Source organism: Polistes fuscatus, unplaced genomic scaffold (genome assembly GCF_010416935.1).
Source record: "Polistes fuscatus isolate 324 unplaced genomic scaffold, CU_Pfus_HIC Scaffold3, whole genome shotgun sequence".
Classification (NCBI taxonomy): domain Eukaryota; kingdom Metazoa; phylum Arthropoda; class Insecta; order Hymenoptera; family Vespidae; genus Polistes; species Polistes fuscatus.
In genome coordinates this window covers 4,889,416-4,906,670 of record NW_025113107.1, presented here as the reverse complement: position 1 = coordinate 4,906,670, position 17,255 = coordinate 4,889,416, and the positions used below count along the sequence as shown (strand labels likewise).

Below are 17,255 nucleotides of genomic sequence, written 5' to 3'. Positions count from 1 at the left end.
TTTTCCATTAATCAAATTATTTAATATACGCGTTATTGACGTTATTTTATTAATACGTTTATCGAATAGTGCAATGGAATTATTTTATAATCTAAACAAAATAATTCTTTAAAGTTGTATTTTTTCTACCAATATAATTTTTTAATATCACCGGAAGTGCATCTAGATTGAATAATTTCGTGATTTTATTGGACGCCAGGGAGTTTGTAATTTTAGTAAAATAAGTAACGGATAGAAATAATCTAACGGATTTAACTCGACGAACGTAGTGTGATAAAGCAAATGCTATTTGAAATGTAGTTAATTTAATAGTGAAAGATTGTTACTTAATAAGTAACAATTCAAAAGTTATTCAATAGATTGTTAATCGTTAATAGATAATATTATTTTTAATTAAATGAACACTATGTCGGAAGAAGATGAGCGTAGAAAACGTTCATTGGAGGCTGGCAGAGATTTGGTATGTTTATACAAATCCATCATTTATTTATTCTTACTTGATTTGGCTAAGACAACCTTTTTAATTTTTCTACGAATATATTATGTTTTGTTGTTTGATAGAAAACATTGTGTCTATTAAAAGAAATCTGAGTAATAGATTGAAGACAATGTTTCCTACTTTTTTCTAATTTTTCATCTTTGCTTTTAAAATCAATAATATTTCTGCATGATAATGATAATGAGAGTCATAATGAAGATATAAGCGATATACGACAGGGCTAATATATTTAATCTTTTAATTTAATTATTTTAGTTGGAAAAATATAAAATAACGCGATCAAATAAAATAAAAGGAATGCGTTATGTTCAGACAGATGAACAGTCTGACGAAGAATCTTATCATAATGATAAATCAATGGACCAAAGAGGATCATTTGTAAGATCGCATTTGTATTTTTATTTTGTTTTTAATACGTATCTGTGCGTTCTGTATACTTCTATTTCATTTATACGTACTTGTTATCTTCATCTATTGCAAATATTATGTATTTTTTCATTACGATCTATTTCAGACTAATGAAGTTATGTCTTCGAGAGATATTACACAAAGTAGTGTTAGTATGAGTGAAGGAGAAGCCGATAGAGATTTAGAAGGTATGGCAGGACGTGTAGCTGAATTAGAAGAACTATTGCAGGGTAAAGAAGCTATTGTTGCAGCACTGAATGCAGAAATTGATCATCTACGAGGAGAAACATCTTCTCCAAACTCCTCACAAAGTCATAATAGCAGTAGCAGTATTCCTAGTAGAGATGTTATATGTTTATATCATACTAAAGTAAGTCAAATTTATTTCTTATATTTGCAAAAATTCAAAGTAACTAATATATTATTGAATATTTTATTTATCACCACATTTTTTTGCTTTTTATCCAATAGTTACAAGAATTTGAAAAAGCAATCAATCAAAGAGATAATCTAATAGAAGATTTGACGTCTTCTTTGGAACAAGCATTGTCTGCCAGAGATGCACTTGTAAATCAACTTAATTCTCTGAATGCAGCAAGGGAATCCAGCCCAAGAAGCGTGCATAGTATGAATTTGCAAGAAAAAGTAAGTTAAATGTTTGTTTTTATCATTTTTCTTTGATACTATAAAAAATATTTATTTTACTCTAGATTGATATGTTAGAAACTACTTTGGCCAATCAAAAAACTGTCATAAATAAATTGAATTCTCAATTGGCACAAATTCATAAACATGTTCAGACATTGGAAATGGAAAAGGAAACACGAAATGCTGAGATCAGTGATTATAAAATACAAATTAATAATTTAAATGAACAAATACGCGTTGGTGCTGCTGAAAAAAATGTAAACATTGCAGAGATGTTGGAACAACAAAAGCAATACGAAGCACGCGTTGATAAAATAAAACAAGATATGCAACATATTTTAGAGAAATTTACAGCTGAAACTAATACCAATACTGCTCGACATCAGCAGGAGATAAAGGTTTGCTTTTAAGATATAACCTTTGAATTGATTCATATGTAATTATTTAAATAATATGATTTCTTTAAATACTTTTCTTTAGGATTTAACAACAAAACATGAAAGCGAATTAAAAAATATTTGTCTTAAATATGAAGAACATTTACAGTCATTGAAAGAAGAAAATAAATTATTAGCTGATCGTTTAAATAAGGAATTACCAGATTTAGAAAGTAGACATGCCAAAGAATTATCTGTTTTTCAAGCACAGTTGGCACATTATAAGAAAACTGTTGAGACTTTAAAACTTGAATTAGTAAATCGTTCGGAGGCTCAAAATAGAGCTCAAGCTGAAGCTGATATATTTAATTCCAAACTCGAAGAACTTCAAATACAAGCGGAGAATTCACGTCGCTTGCAGGAACTAAATAATATAAAGGAGAAAGAATTATTAAACGAACAGATCGAATTGCATAAAATTCAATTAGATGAGATTACCTCCAAATATGTAGCTGCTACTAGCGTATTAGAATCTAAAGAAAGTATGGAACGTTCATTGGAACAGGCATTATTAAATGCTGCCACATTGAAACAAGAAAATAATGAATTGAAATTTCAATTGGATGATTTATCATCTAGATATACGGCTGCTCAATCTCTTATTGAAAGTAATCAAGTACACGAACGTACCATGAGTTCTAGAATATACGATTTGGAGAAATCATTATCTCGACTCAGTGGCATAAACGTTAGTATGTTAAGTGAATTAAATGAAACAACTTATCAAACTCTCGATGAAGTAACTATTAAATTTCAATTAACAAGGCAAAAGCTCGAGGAAAAGGAACAATTGGAGAAAAAATTAATTGAAAAAATACAAGAATTAGAAAATGACGGATATAAAATGAAAAAAGAATTGGAACAAGCTACTTTTACTAATAAATCGTATGAGAAACAATTAAAGGATACTAAAAATATGTGCGACAAATTAGAAACTGAAATGATATCATTGAGAGAATCTAATTTAACGAATTATGTACCTCCTGAAAATATTACAAGTAGTGATAATAAAAATGTAAATGTCACTGATAAAAATGAATCTGTTGAAATGCTTCATAAAATAGCAATGTATGAGAATGAAATAAAAGAATTAAAGTTGAACTTAGAAAAGAAGAATATTGAAAACATCGATTGTATGAAAAAACTAAATGATATTGTGGAACAGATGAAACAATCAGAAGATGAATGCAAACAATTAAAAAGTGGTTTAGCAGTAGCTTGGGCACAGTGTTCGGAAGTCGAGGAAAAATTAAATCATACATTAGCGATGCATGACAGTACCATTGATGTATCTTTACCATTATCAGAATTTTGTGCAGCATTACCTAAACATTTTGGACCGAATAAGAATTGTAGCGATTTTGCAAATGATACACAAAATTCGTTCAATGAGACTAGCAATTTAGATAATATCAAGCAGCAAAATGACGAAAAGATTAAATCTTTGCGAAAGGAAATAACAAATCTCACCCAAGAAAATGAAAATTTGTTTAAAGAAATGGAACATTTGCTAGAGAAGCAATCAAATTATGATGAGATATCCAATAAATTGCATCAATATTGCGTTTTATGTGATAAGTTAGAATCAGAGAAGCAATCGTTATTGGATGAAAATAGAAAATTGAAAGCAAATTGGGAAGAGATAAATGTGTTGCATAAGTTGTTAGACGATTTGCAATTAGAAAGGAATAAGTTACAAAAGGATATGAACAATTTAATTGAACAACACGAACACGAGATAAATGCGATTAAATCAGATTCTGCTAAGGAACTGAAAGCAATGCAGACGCTTTTACTTAACGTTAAAGAAGGAAATATTGGATTGAATGAATTGAAGAATGAATTAGAAATACGTCATGCTAAAGAAATGGAAGAATTAAGAACATATTTTGAACAGAAATGTTTGCAAATGGAAAAACAGTATTCTGAGGAAGTATTTAGTCAGCAATCAAAAAAGATGTCTGACAATGATAGTGAAATAGAAGAATTAACGGAAGATGTATATTTTGGAGGTGCAGGAGATTGTTTAAGTGTTGGAAACGTCTCTCGACATCATTCTAGAAGTGGAACACCTGTTGTCCCTAAGGAAACGAAACATACAATTTCTAACGAAGATTTGTCTCATGTAGAATCAGAACCTGAAACAAGTATTAAGATGCTTAAGCAACAATTGGATAAGAAAAATGTAGAAATACAAAATATTAAATTGTATTATGAAAAATTATTAGACGATCAAAAAGAAATACACAAAAATCAATTGAAGGATGTAAAAATAGATATTGGCCTTTCGTTGTCAGCAAAGTCGATTGAACAGGTAACATTAATATTTTCTTTTATAAATATGTATTTATAGAATATTTTTATTTTTTGTTTTATTTTTGTTCTTTCATTTATTATTTTGATAGTGTATTGTGTCGTGTTAAAGTAATGTTACACCTATAATTGCACGAAAATTATGATTTCTATACAGTTATTAATAAAAACTAATTATGTAAATGTTTGTTCAATATGAAAGTCATTGTATGTTGTGAAAAAAGAACAATTAGGTTCATAATTTTTCCGGTCTGCAATTTGTACATATATATGCATGTTTTATTATGTATGTTTACTTGTGACTGATTTTTCTTTAATTCTCATTTTTAATAAGATCTATAATAATAATAATAATAATAATAATAATAATAATAATAATGAAGTTAATCAGATATACGTATATTAAAACTAAACCAAAGTTTTTTGTTTAACTAACACATTACCATATGGCATGTTTGGCATGTAGTGTTGTCAAACAGAGTTTGATACAAGAACATTGGAAAATGGGGAACTGTCCAAGTTGCAAGCTGCCTACAATCATCAGTTAGAAGAACAGGTGGCATTAGCTAGACTTGACATCGTTAACACTCTTCAGGAACAAATTCAGGTAGCCTCAAGCCACCTGCAAATATTAAATAGTTTCCTCCTATGTACATATGTTTATTCGTGTTTAAAATGAAATTACTTGGAATAATTATTATAAATACATTGTTACATTTTATATCATTGTACAGGCACTTTTATCAGTTGAAACTGATACAGAAGATAATTGGCCATCGGAATTATTAATATTACGAGATAAATTAACTAATAATGCTAAACAACAAATACAAGAATTGAAAGGAAATCATGCTGCTGAGGTGCTTCGTTTAAAAGAACAATATTCCTTCAATTTAGCTCAATTGATCGAAAAGCATAAAGAAGAGATTAATAAGATTAAAAGACGAGAGACTCCTGAAGTTGTTGACAATTCTGTTGTTTCCATGAAAATTGGAGTTAAAGAAAGGTATGAAAATATTTTAATATTTTTATAGGATGTATAATATGTATAAAATGATATTATTTATTTACAGTATTTTTATCATTATTTTTTTTTCAAAATAGGGATTATCTACACAAAATGTGCTTGACTCTTAAAAGTTTAATTGGTGAATTGATCAAATATTTTGCCGTTTGTGAAGAAGAAGTTAATAATACTCTTATCAACGAAGTTTTAAAAAGACAGATTCCTTCATTGAATGTAGAAGAAGATAATTCGAGTGCAGAAATTGATGATTCAAAAGTACCTGAAGAAAAGCATAGAAATGTGACTGAAGTTAATCCAAATCTTCCAGAAGCAAAAGTTAAGAAGGTTCATTTCGCTCCACAATCAGATAAAATTATATCAATTATAAATAGTGATAATGAGACATTACGGGGTATACTTGTTCATAACGAAGATATAATAGAAAATTTACGATCTGAATTAAATAATAGTCTACGTAGATTAAAAACAGAGAGTGCAGAAATATTGAATATTCCATTTTCACCTGATGAAAAATTAGAAATGTCTTCAAACAATATATGGAACAAAAATATTATTGAAGAATTGACTATGAAATTAAATCATACTGAAGGTTTATTATTAAGTTACCAAGAAGAATCAGAACAATTGAAAATGAATATTATCGAGCTTCAAAGGAAATTGATTATTGCTGAAAATAAGAAGGAAATTATTACAGAAGGCTATGGTGAACACGATGAAACTAGAAATGACATTACTCTTCAAGATTTTTCACAATTGCAAGAAAAAGGTATCAGAAAATTGTATTTATTACGAATGAATAGATATTAATTTGTTCTCTCTCATTTCTCTTCATTTATTTGTGAATACAAATATAAAATGTATACAATCTTTTTCAGCAAGGCATGTATTGTCCAATGGCGGCGGTGAGGGCTCGTATTTATTGCAATTGATAGAAGAATTGTGTATACAAAGTGACAAATTAATGGAAGATGCAAGAAAAGAAAAAGAAGATTTACAGCAACAGGTAAGTTACTTTATATAATTTCTAGGTTTGTATAACACCAATTGCATGTATTTTTATTTAGACATTTGTTATGCTACATATAAGGAATTTATGGTGCATCATTGTATTGGTAGTTTTTCTTTTATTAGTTTTTTTTTTGTCAACATTGCATCTATTAGCTTTAGGAAATCATTGTATTTGTGAGTATAAGATATCTCCTTTTAATGAATTAAGCAAACGAAATTGTTTAGGCGAAGAAAAAAAAAATCAAAAATTAATTTTTATAATTTAGCATGCTCATTTGAATACAGAGTGTTTATAATAAATTCAAATGAATCTGCTTTTTCAGTATTATTACATTTACACGTTTGTCTGTAATTATATTGTTCATTGGCACGACATGAAATAATCAGGGAATTTCGATCAAATTATATCAGTTATTTTCAAAAAAACATTTAACTACAAGGAATAACATTTCATTATTAATAATACATTTTTTACGGATACTTTTTCCGCAAATATATTTGTATAATAATATAGACGTGAGAAAGATAAATCATGTGGCTTTGAAGAAAAGTTCCTAAAAAATTGATTGGCGTTCCGTTGTCTTGCCAGCAGGTGCCTTTAGAACCTACTTCTCCTTCATACATTCACAGGGTTTGCTGCGGAAAGGTAAATTACAGAACAACTAATATTATTACAAAATAGTAGTAAACTATTTGCATCTTATATATAAATACATATATGTATATAAAAGAAATGTGATTAATTTTCTGCAGCAATATAATTATCTTCGTTGATATCATTACTACAAATGTTTAATAATACATTAATTTATTATCCACGCGATATAAATACAAATTTATTAAATAAAATATTAATATTCAATGACAAGCTTTCGTATGCATGCAAAATAAATTAATTTAAAAATTTCTATATTTTGATAAAATGCATTGAAAGGTAATTTTTAGGACAATTGAGTTTCGTATAATATTTCCTTGAATGTATTCAATGCAATATGCTCATAGTGCATGTTATCTTTTTACTGCATGAAATTTATAAATGAATGTCATCCATAAAAAATGTGTTTTTTATTAATTTATTAATAATAAGATCTCGATTATACATGAAATTATGGTTGGTACACTAATCATTATTAAATATCTTTTTTTTTTCTTTGTTGAGTATGTACTTTACATTTTTGTTTTTAAATATATTTAATGTATTAGTCTGTTACAGCTTGTAAAAATAGTAATATGATAATAATTTTTATTAGATAATACAATTCTATATCGTTTCTTTTAAATTAATTAATCTTCATTTTATGAAGCAATTGCTATATTTTCAATAAATTTTGTGTATATGCATATACATATTTTTTTAATTAATACTTGTAATCAAAATAATCGTTTAGATTGAAGCAGCGGACAAACAATTAAAAGCAACGCGAACATTTTTGGAAGAGCAAGCAGCGGAACGCGAAGCTGAACGAGATGAATCTGTCAAACAAATAAATTATTTACAAGAGCAATTGAAAGAACGAGAACGTGAAAAAGAAAGAGATCAACGTATAACTTCTGAAGTAAGTTTCTTTAAAAATATTATTTTCATTCTTGGTTATTAATTCAAGTTGAATTAACAGTTCAGTGCTTTTCTGTGATGTCAAAAAAAAAAAAGCACTGATTATTAATTAAAAATCAATATTGCATGAATTTATTTTTAATGTGACACATAATTTTTTGTTCGTGTATTTCAAATACATTATTTTATTTAATGTATTGCACAGATCTTTTAAATAATTGTCAATATAACATTTGCAATGCAAAGTTTGTTACGTTTAGAAGTAATCATTTAAAAAATTATATTTTATTTAAAATTGTTTTTTTCTTTCGTTTCTTCATCGTTATGTTTCACAATTAGTATTCGGTAATTATGATTTTTAATAATTTGTTTGCATAAATAAATAGATATATAGCAAGTTATTTAAATATCATCAAATTCACATATATAAACATAATTTATATGTGTGTGTGTGCGCGCTATAATGATCAAAATACATTCTGATACAAAAATTGGGTTGGTAATATTCTATTTAAAAAAAAATTATATTCAGATTATAATAAAAGTTAGATGCTTTTTTACTACAACTAATTCATTACCCTTATTATGGTGATGAGGTTGCTTGCAATATGCATTAATACTAATTTTATTAACACCGATTTTTCTGCACTCTGGTTTTGGTTTTCTGTTTGTTGCACAATGCAGAATTCACTATCACCCGATTCATCGACAGAAATACCTGTGCTTCAAGTAATCGACATCGCCAAAACAGTGAGTGTTACTGTACTTATTCTAAATCAGATAATATGAAAATATACATTTTTAGCTTTTATAGTAATTATATTATTCAATCAAATTAAATCTTTTTTGAAGTATATTTCTCTTTTACCGATTTAATATATATAAGGTTCTATGCATGTGTTTTGAATGAATTACAGTAAATATAAGATAAAATAATAAAAATTAAAAGATACGATTGTGTGTTGTAAGATGATTATTTTCATAAATTTATAAATGGTGTTGTTGCTTATATTATTTTCGTTCGCTTTATATAATGGGAAATGCTTCTTTGCAATATTGTAACGATTCGTTGCTATATAAGTTTGTTAATATTTAAAGACTATGGATGTTTAATAAATTTATACTTATATACTATTTAGGTGGAAGCTCTTGAATCACAGATAAGAGGAATGTCTTCTATAATGTCTGATACTGAAGCTAAAATGTCTGAAACCGAAAGCGAATTGAAAGCTGCGGTTGATAAAATTTGGGTTTTAAGAGATATTGTACATGATTTGGAACAACAATTGCAGGCAAAGATTGAAAGAGAGGAATCATTGCAACTTCAAATTACACAATTGGAAGCAATAATTACTGCTCAGACAAAAAATCAACAAGACCTTGTACAAGAATTGGATTCCATCAAGATGGGTGAGACTAGTCGACAAATGAATGAACATATTACTCATCTACAAGTAAGTTCACATTTTTATAAAATTGGTGTAATGAAATGAAAAATTTATTTTCGCTAGTATTTAAATATTTGTTTTTATAGGAAGAATTAAGGAAGCATAAGTTAAGCTCTGAACACTTTGATGCTAATTCTTCTACTTTGAAACAAATGAAAGTCGAACTTCGAGATTTACAATACCAATTGGACAAAAGAATTAAAAATTTAGAATGTCTACATATTTCTGATTCTACCTTAAGCATTAGTCAGAGTCAGCCAAGCGAAGATGTTTCTATCAGAGAACAAATTGATGCTACTAGATGCCTTACGCCAGATGATCCTACAGCATTGCCACTTCTACCTCTTGACGAAATACTTAAACTCAAAGAGAAAATTTTGAAACATGCTAGGGTTGAGGAAGCTGCTTTCAAAAAAATCAAGGATTTGGAGATGGAATTGTCAGCATTGAAAAATCAAAATGAGGAATTACAAGCAGAGCAAGAAATATTACAACAAACAGCATCTGAGCAATTGTATCAAATGGAGGCAATGCGTGGTCGTTTAGAACAACAGAAACAAAGTGCTCCGTTTGCCCAAAGACAAGCAACATCAAAATTAGAACTAGAATTACATGAAGCTAACACGAAGATTCAAGCATTGGAACAAGTTATTTCTGATAAGGAATTAGAGGTATTAAATAATATCATTTTTATATAAAAATGATGTAAACAATTTATTTAAATTGAGAGTCTTAAGAAACAACGGAAAGTCGCGTGTGGATTTATTCGCATGCTTTTTAGAATCGACTGCACGTTATTTATTCTCCTTTTGATCCTCTAATGTTTTTTGAGTTCCTCATTTATATTTCGGGAACATTCGAACAGCATTCATTTTTTATCTATCAATAAGAATTCTACGACAAAGAGAATAAAAAGCGATCAGTCCTTAAGATTACAATTGTTATATTTTGAATTAAAATATTAAAATTTTATATATAATGATTATTCCTTAGTTGAATGATGTGAAGGAACAGCTACAGAGGTCTAATCAGTTATTATTAGATAAAGAAGCAGAAATTGCAAACGTTGTTCAATTGGAAAGTATAACGATTCAGAAATTAAAAGATCGTTTAACTGTTTTAGAAGAGGAGAAGAAAAATCTACAGGTAATTTGATTTATAATATAACAATGTTTTAAATTAAAATTCGTGTTTTTATTTTTTATTATATTTCTAATTACATTTATTTATTATGGAATATAAAAATGTATATAATTTCAGTCAAAAGTTGGTATTCAAGAACAAGCTCAAATGGAGTTACCTCAATTAATAGATTCAATGTTAGCTGATAAAAATGAAGAAATAGATCATCTGAAGGAACAGTTGGTTAAAAAGGAAAAACAAATAGAAATCTATTCGTCTATGGCATTGGACGATGTACAGCTTAGAGAGTTAGCTAAACAAGTAGAACCAAAAAATAGTGCTCGTACTTTAAGTGACATACTTTCTATTAATTCAGAATGTGAAGATGTTGAAGCCATTAGATGTGGTCATAGTTTAGCACAGACTATACCTCATAATATTTCTAGTTTCAAAGTTTCACCAGCTTTTCCACCATCGAAAGAAGCATTGGATGCATCCGTCATGCCTTCGCCAGATATTAATAAAATAAGTGTGCAAGTACCTCCATTAGACTTAGGCTCAAATTCTCAAAGTACACACAATCAAAATCTACATGTATCTGTTGACATTGATTTACCTCATAGCGAGACAGGATCAAAAATATTTTCATCGAACGTTGCAAACGTAATTGACACAACCAACAAACAGCCATCTTTGGAATCTAAAAAATTGATGCATAGTCCTATAGAAAAAGAAATTTCAGATAACAATGTATTGCATACGAGTAATAAAAAAATTAACAGTGATAGTTCACAAGATAGTTTCAAATCATATAGAACGTCTGTGACACATACTCGAGAATTTGATAATGAGACGATGCAATTACAAATTCAACATTTAGAAAAAGATTTAAACGAGATAAAAGAAGAGCTGAATAACAAAACAACAATGTTGGAAAAACGCGAGGGTGAATTTTTAACTCTACGTAAACAATTTGATGAATTGCAATTAGAGTTGAAAGAAACGTGTGAAACGTTAACGCGTGATAAAAACTTTTATAAGAACCAATACGAATTGATGCAAGCATCTGAAAATAAAATAAGAAAAGATTTATTGCAAGTAGAAAATACTTTGAAGTTAAAGAAAGATGAATTGCAGGATATGAAAGATAAAATACAAATGAATGAAAAAATTATGATAGAATTGAACTCCGAAAATTCTAAATTAAAGGATACCATACAAAATAAGAATGAAGAAAATATTCAAAAGTACATTTCATCGATTGAAGAAAAAACACACGAATTGCAATCTCTTCGAGAAATTTCAGCGGAAAAAGATATAATTATAGAAACTATCCGAACTAGGAATATTGAAATTGAAGATGAAAATAAACAATTATACGAATACAAGAAAAAATATGATCAATGTGAGAGAGAACTTTTGCAATGTAAAAGTGGACTGCAAAGCTTAATGGATGGATTAAATAATAGAGATCAAATTATTAGAAGACTAGAAGAAATGGCAAGACGTAGTAGTTTTTCGGGAACATCCTCTCCATCAGATTGCAAAGATCAGGAGATACATCATCTTCAAGAATATTTAAAAGAGAAGGATAAGGTCATAAGACAAATGAGCGATGATAGTAGAAGTTTACATAGAGCTTTAGAAACTATCCAAAGTAAGATGAAGGAGTCTGGTAATATAGTAGAGTTAAGGAAAAAACTCAAAGAAGAACATAAAATTAATGCAGAATTGAGAGATACAGTTGAAAGATTGACTAAAGAACTTGAAGTTTTAAGAGAATTTTCTGCACGTAAGTTTTTATATAGTATTTTATACCTACTAATTATATTCATTTTTAAATAATTGATAACACACTTTTTGTTGACATTCTCATATATAGTTTTATTTTTTTTAATTTAGGTCGTTCGCAGGATGACACTGATATTGAAGATATGGTACAAAGAGAACTTAATTTATCAGCACGTTTAGATAAACAAATCATGAATGCCATCGATAGCGATCGTGAAGAAATAGTATTGCAAGGAAGAGAAAGAGAATCCGTTTCTCAATGTTCTTCTCCTTATATAAAAAGAACTGAAGATAATCAATACGACATATTAGAAAAAAAGTGTAAAGATCTTAAATTAAGATTGAAAAATGCTGATAAAGTTAATGAAGAATTATTGAAATTGAAGGATGAGTTGGAAATTGAAAAAGAAATGCTTAAATGTCAAGTGGCAGAGTATGAAAATAGAATCTTCCAAATCAAGTAAGTGAGATAGACTAATTTCTTTATTATTAATAATATTTTAATTAAGAAATATTAATTGTTCAATGTTTGTCAGATCTGATTTAGTAGAAGAGTCAAAGAAAATAACGGAACTTGATAAAGAACTATCAAGTGAAAGAAATTTAGTACGTACTTTAAAATTACAAATGGAAAAGAATGAGAAAATTATGCAGACGGCTCATATTCAAGATAACGAACTTATCGAGGTATTTTTATTTGACGTAATTTCACTGTAAAAAATCATTTATCTAATATTTATGTATTTTAGAATTTCTTAAAAAAAAAAAATATCAATTTAAATTTAAATTAAATTAAATTTAAATTATTCAATTAAAAAAAGTATATATTTCTTTTTTGATGTGTGTAGACTCTCCGAGAAAAGTTAAAGTCATCTTTGGTGATCGAAGAAAAATTGCGTAATGAGATATCATCGATGCGTCAAGAACATAAAAATTTAGAAATACAACTGAGTTCTATGAGAGAACATATAGAGTCTCAAAAGATTGAACAATTACCTGGTCTGGTAGATCTATTACAAACCGAGCAGAAGAAATACATAGAGTTGGTTGAGGAGTATGAAAAGGAGCAAAGAAAAAATATTGAATTACGTGATTCTTTGAAGATAATTGAAACTGAAAGGAATCGTTACGAAAAACAATTGGAAGTGGTCGTTGAAGAGAAGGAAAGTTTAGTGAGTAGTTTGGTACTTGCAGATGGTATTAAAGAGCAACTAGAAATTGATCTAAGAAGAACTAAGGAAGAATTAAAAGCGAAAGAGGATGAATGCGAATGGTTACAGAAGAGAATTAAAACAATGTCAGATGCTGAAGCAAAAAGGCAAGATCAAAGAACTAGCGAACATTACGAGCTCAAAGGATTAAGAAGAGAACTTGAAAATGCTAGAGAAGTTATAATAGATTTAGAAGCTGATATGAAACAATCGAAATTGGAATCTGGAGAACGCGAATCAAAATTGCGTCAGAAGTTGGAAAGCTTCAAGATTAAGGAAGCTGAATTAATAGAAAAATTAAGTTTATCCAAGGACGAAGAAAGGACACAGAGAGAGCTCGTTTTTGAATTGCAACAAAAGTTAAAAGCTCGCGTTAAAAAAATTGCAGATCTTACGAAAGAATTAGATATTAAATCTACGAAAGAAAATAATGATCCTGCTAAATATATGAACAAGATTAAGGTAAATGTTTCTCTCTCTCTCTCTCTCTCTCTCTCTATAATGAATAAATTTATGTATTTATAAAATATATAAGTGGCAATTATTATAGTATAACTATCTTTAGTATAAATATTACCATAAATTTCACATTGCATAATATTTTTGTAGATAGGAAAAAAATTAGATTACAGAAGGGTTAATTAACTTGACACACACACACACACACACACATTTTAATATTCTTTAGTTTTTTATTTTTATTTATTTATTTTTTGTAGGAATTAATGGAGATAAATGAAAAATATTCTAACGAGAAGGATACCCTTCATTATAAATTGGTCAAAGTTAAACACGATAAGGAACAACTCAAGGAGCAGATAAGAGATCTACAAACGCAGTTGCAACTAAATAAACATTCTCTACCTCCGAATACAGAGCAATTGGAAATTGTCGACAAGGTAGTTATTATTATAATTATACATTCATACTTTCTATTTCTCCTCTTCATAAAATTATTCATATTTACATAATGACATTCTACAGGCGAAGCACATTTATGGTAAATATCTTCGAGCAATTAGCAAATGGAAATCATTGAAATATCAAAAACGTTATTTGCTTTGCGTTATTGGAAGTTACGAACTTTCCGAGAAAAATACAGTTGCCATACTTGCTCAGTTAACAAAGGAAGAAAGATCATATACTAAAAGGGATCATTGTAAAAGGGGAATATTACGTTTTAGAAGTGTTGCTTTGGTAATAATTAGTATACATCGAATGAAGTGGATGATTATACGATGGCGTACGGGTAGACGTATAGGTGCTAATGTGCTCTTAGGAAATCATAATCAATCATTTATACCTTCTATTCGATTACCAACGTTAAATCATTCACCACCCATCAGGGAGAAATCAATATTAGAGTATGTTTTTTATTATTATTATTATTATTATTATTATTGATTATTATTAATTATTCCACATTTTTGTGGACACGTTTTTTATCTCTTTTTTCCTTTTTTTTTTTTTTTTTTTTTTAGGAAAGACTCCGGTGTTAATAATAATACCTTTGAACAATATTATCAGCGATTGAGAAATATTCAACAAACACTTGGATTAGCTATGGGAGAGTCGAGAGCTGTCGATGATATGTCATCCGAATAGTATTATATATTTTTAATGTGTATTAAGAGGATTAGCGACAAATACACTATGTTTTCTATCTATACCACACACATACACACATACACACGCGCGCGCGATATACAGTATCGTGACTGTGATCTTTGAAAATTAATTGTATCATCTTGAGAATGTCTTTTAAGCACGCTCCGGATTGATTAGGATTATTGTAATAAGATTGATATTTTTACTCAATAGCGTGAATTTCTTTATATACATACATACGTTGACGACATGTACATTTTGTTATTTCATTATATAATATTTCTTGTTATAGATGTCGCAATTCAGAAAGTTTTTGATAAGGAATTTCTCTGTCTCACATTTTCTCTTTCTCTAAGTAAATATTTCTTACATTTTTACACGAGTGACATGTTTGAAAGAGACTGTATATAACTTTTAACGTATGAATATATATTATTGAGAGATCCATTGTTTTAAAAACAGTTAAAGATTTTTACTTTCGATGAAAATAGATAGATAGAAAAGAAGAAAGAAAGCCATAACTGTTTTTTTTTTTTATTTAATTTTTTTTGTTTTTTTTTTTTTCTCGAGAACCCCTTCGCTCTCTGCCTCTTTTTGTCATCTAATTGTGTCATTTTACCAAAGCTATATAATTTTGTAGGATAATACTTGTTTGTAGGCTTACACATTACAAGCCTCCTGAAAGTGCAAACTTGTGGCTTATAGTATATAGTAATAACACGATTACTATTTATTTATGAACTCTATTTCTATCTCTTTATCACTATCTTTTTCTCTTTCTCTTTCTCTTTCTCTTTCTCTGTCTCTGTCTCTGTATCTGTCTCTGTCTCTCTCACTCTCTTCCTCTTTCTCTTACGAAGATTTTTATATTGTGAATAAAAAAGTTTTTATATAATTTCATATGTGAATTTTATATAGGACCATTAATAACAAAAAGATACAACAATAAAAATATCTTTATATATTATATATATAAATATTATAATATTTCGATATAGAGGTTTTCGCATATTGACAAAAATTTTAAACTATGTTTCAAATAATTCTTATTTTTGCTAATAAACGATATTGCGCCATATATTGTGTTATTTGCTTTTCTCTTCGGATAATATTTTCTTTTCTCTACTTAAAAAGAATAATGAAATTAAAAAGGAATAGAAAAAAAATATACTTATAATTTGAAATACTAATTATTTTCTTAGTTTCGTTTTGTTTTCCTCTTAAAATGTTTCTTGTAAAAAATGTATTATATATATATATATATATACTCACAATTTTTTCGATACGTATTACAGGTGCCTTCTTTTTTGTTTGTTTAAATACAAATACCTTTACAAATTAAAACAATGTACCTTTAACAATTTATTATTATCACTAATTGTAGGTATAATACTACGTATATGTGTATATATAAATGACTATATCTAAAATTTGGTAATAAATAATTGCGCATTCTTTTTCAAATAATATAAATAATTATACACGTAAAAGTGTGTATTTTTGTTTTCTTCTTTTCTCGGTATCATAGAACTATATAGAATTGTTAGATATATCATTTACATATATACAATAGGACGTGATAAAATATATATGCTAATGACCTGTAAGATCACGTTAATTATCTTAAATATCTAATTCTACATAGTGTCAAGAGAGATTTATTGAGTATATATAAATTCTAAGCATTTTAAGGCTTTTCTTTGTTTATTATAGCATATTCATGTGTGAGTTGTGTTATCTATGTAGAACATTTTATATCCGCTTTCGTTTTGTTTTATTATATATTCTATGTGCTTGGACATTGCATGAACTTACGAACAAATGATTGTGTTGGTACTTAATTTTTCTTGTTCTTTTTGTATTTTTTCTTTATTTTTTATTTCAATTAAAATTATATCTCGCAATTGCAATAATATATGTTTTAAGTCTTATTAGAATATTATCTAATACTTTCTTTTCGATATTTATATATAATATCGATGGTTTATATTAAAAAGTAAATTATCTACAGTCATTGTCTCTTGATTGCTCTTTTCAAGTATTTCATTGATTATTTACAGATATACACAAATACATTCAAAAATGTTTACAAAAATTCAAAACAACAACAACAACAACAACAACAATAACAATAACAATAACAATAAAAAAAGACAAAAAAAGAAGTATAACAGAAATTG

The 17,255-nt window shown here is 27.9% G+C and overlaps 1 protein-coding gene across 7 annotated transcripts; it reads left to right on the top strand.

Annotated features, from left to right (window-relative positions):
* Positions 1 to 83: 83 nt before the first annotated feature.
* LOC122520027 (golgin subfamily A member 4-like) lies at positions 84 to 15,563 on the top strand. 7 transcript variants are annotated; one of them, XM_043639916.1, is made up of 23 exons: positions 84 to 460; positions 755 to 877; positions 1,014 to 1,277; positions 1,379 to 1,552; positions 1,618 to 1,953; positions 2,036 to 4,306; positions 4,772 to 4,912; positions 5,040 to 5,311; positions 5,410 to 6,098; positions 6,208 to 6,335; positions 6,930 to 6,986; positions 7,729 to 7,896; positions 8,580 to 8,645; positions 9,188 to 9,349; positions 9,430 to 10,014; positions 10,337 to 10,489; positions 10,604 to 12,257; positions 12,368 to 12,716; positions 12,793 to 12,943; positions 13,105 to 13,929; positions 14,187 to 14,366; positions 14,452 to 14,831; positions 14,949 to 15,563. In XM_043639916.1, exons 1-23 carry the CDS (start codon positions 398 to 400, stop codon positions 15,070 to 15,072), a joined length of 9,315 nt encoding a protein of 3,104 aa, XP_043495851.1. In that variant the 5' UTR covers positions 84 to 397; the 3' UTR covers positions 15,073 to 15,563. The 7 variants fall into 7 exon arrangements, with proteins under 7 accessions (XP_043495851.1, XP_043495846.1, XP_043495850.1 ...); XM_043639911.1 differs by having other exon boundaries at positions 9,035 to 9,349; XM_043639915.1 differs by lacking the exon at positions 4,772 to 4,912 and having other exon boundaries at positions 9,035 to 9,349.
* The last annotated feature ends 1,692 nt before the right edge of the window (positions 15,564 to 17,255 follow it).

Coding starts and splice junctions, on each gene's coding strand:
- LOC122520027 (XM_043639911.1), top strand. CDS start 398: ATGAACACTATGTCGGAAGAAGATGAGCGTAGAAAACGTTCATTGGAG. Junction 10,490..10,603: donor AGGAGAAGAAAAATCTACAG/GTAATTTGATTT, acceptor ATATAATTTCAG/TCAAAAGTTGGTATTCAAGA. Junction 13,930..14,186: donor AATATATGAACAAGATTAAG/GTAAATGTTTCT, acceptor TATTTTTTGTAG/GAATTAATGGAGATAAATGA.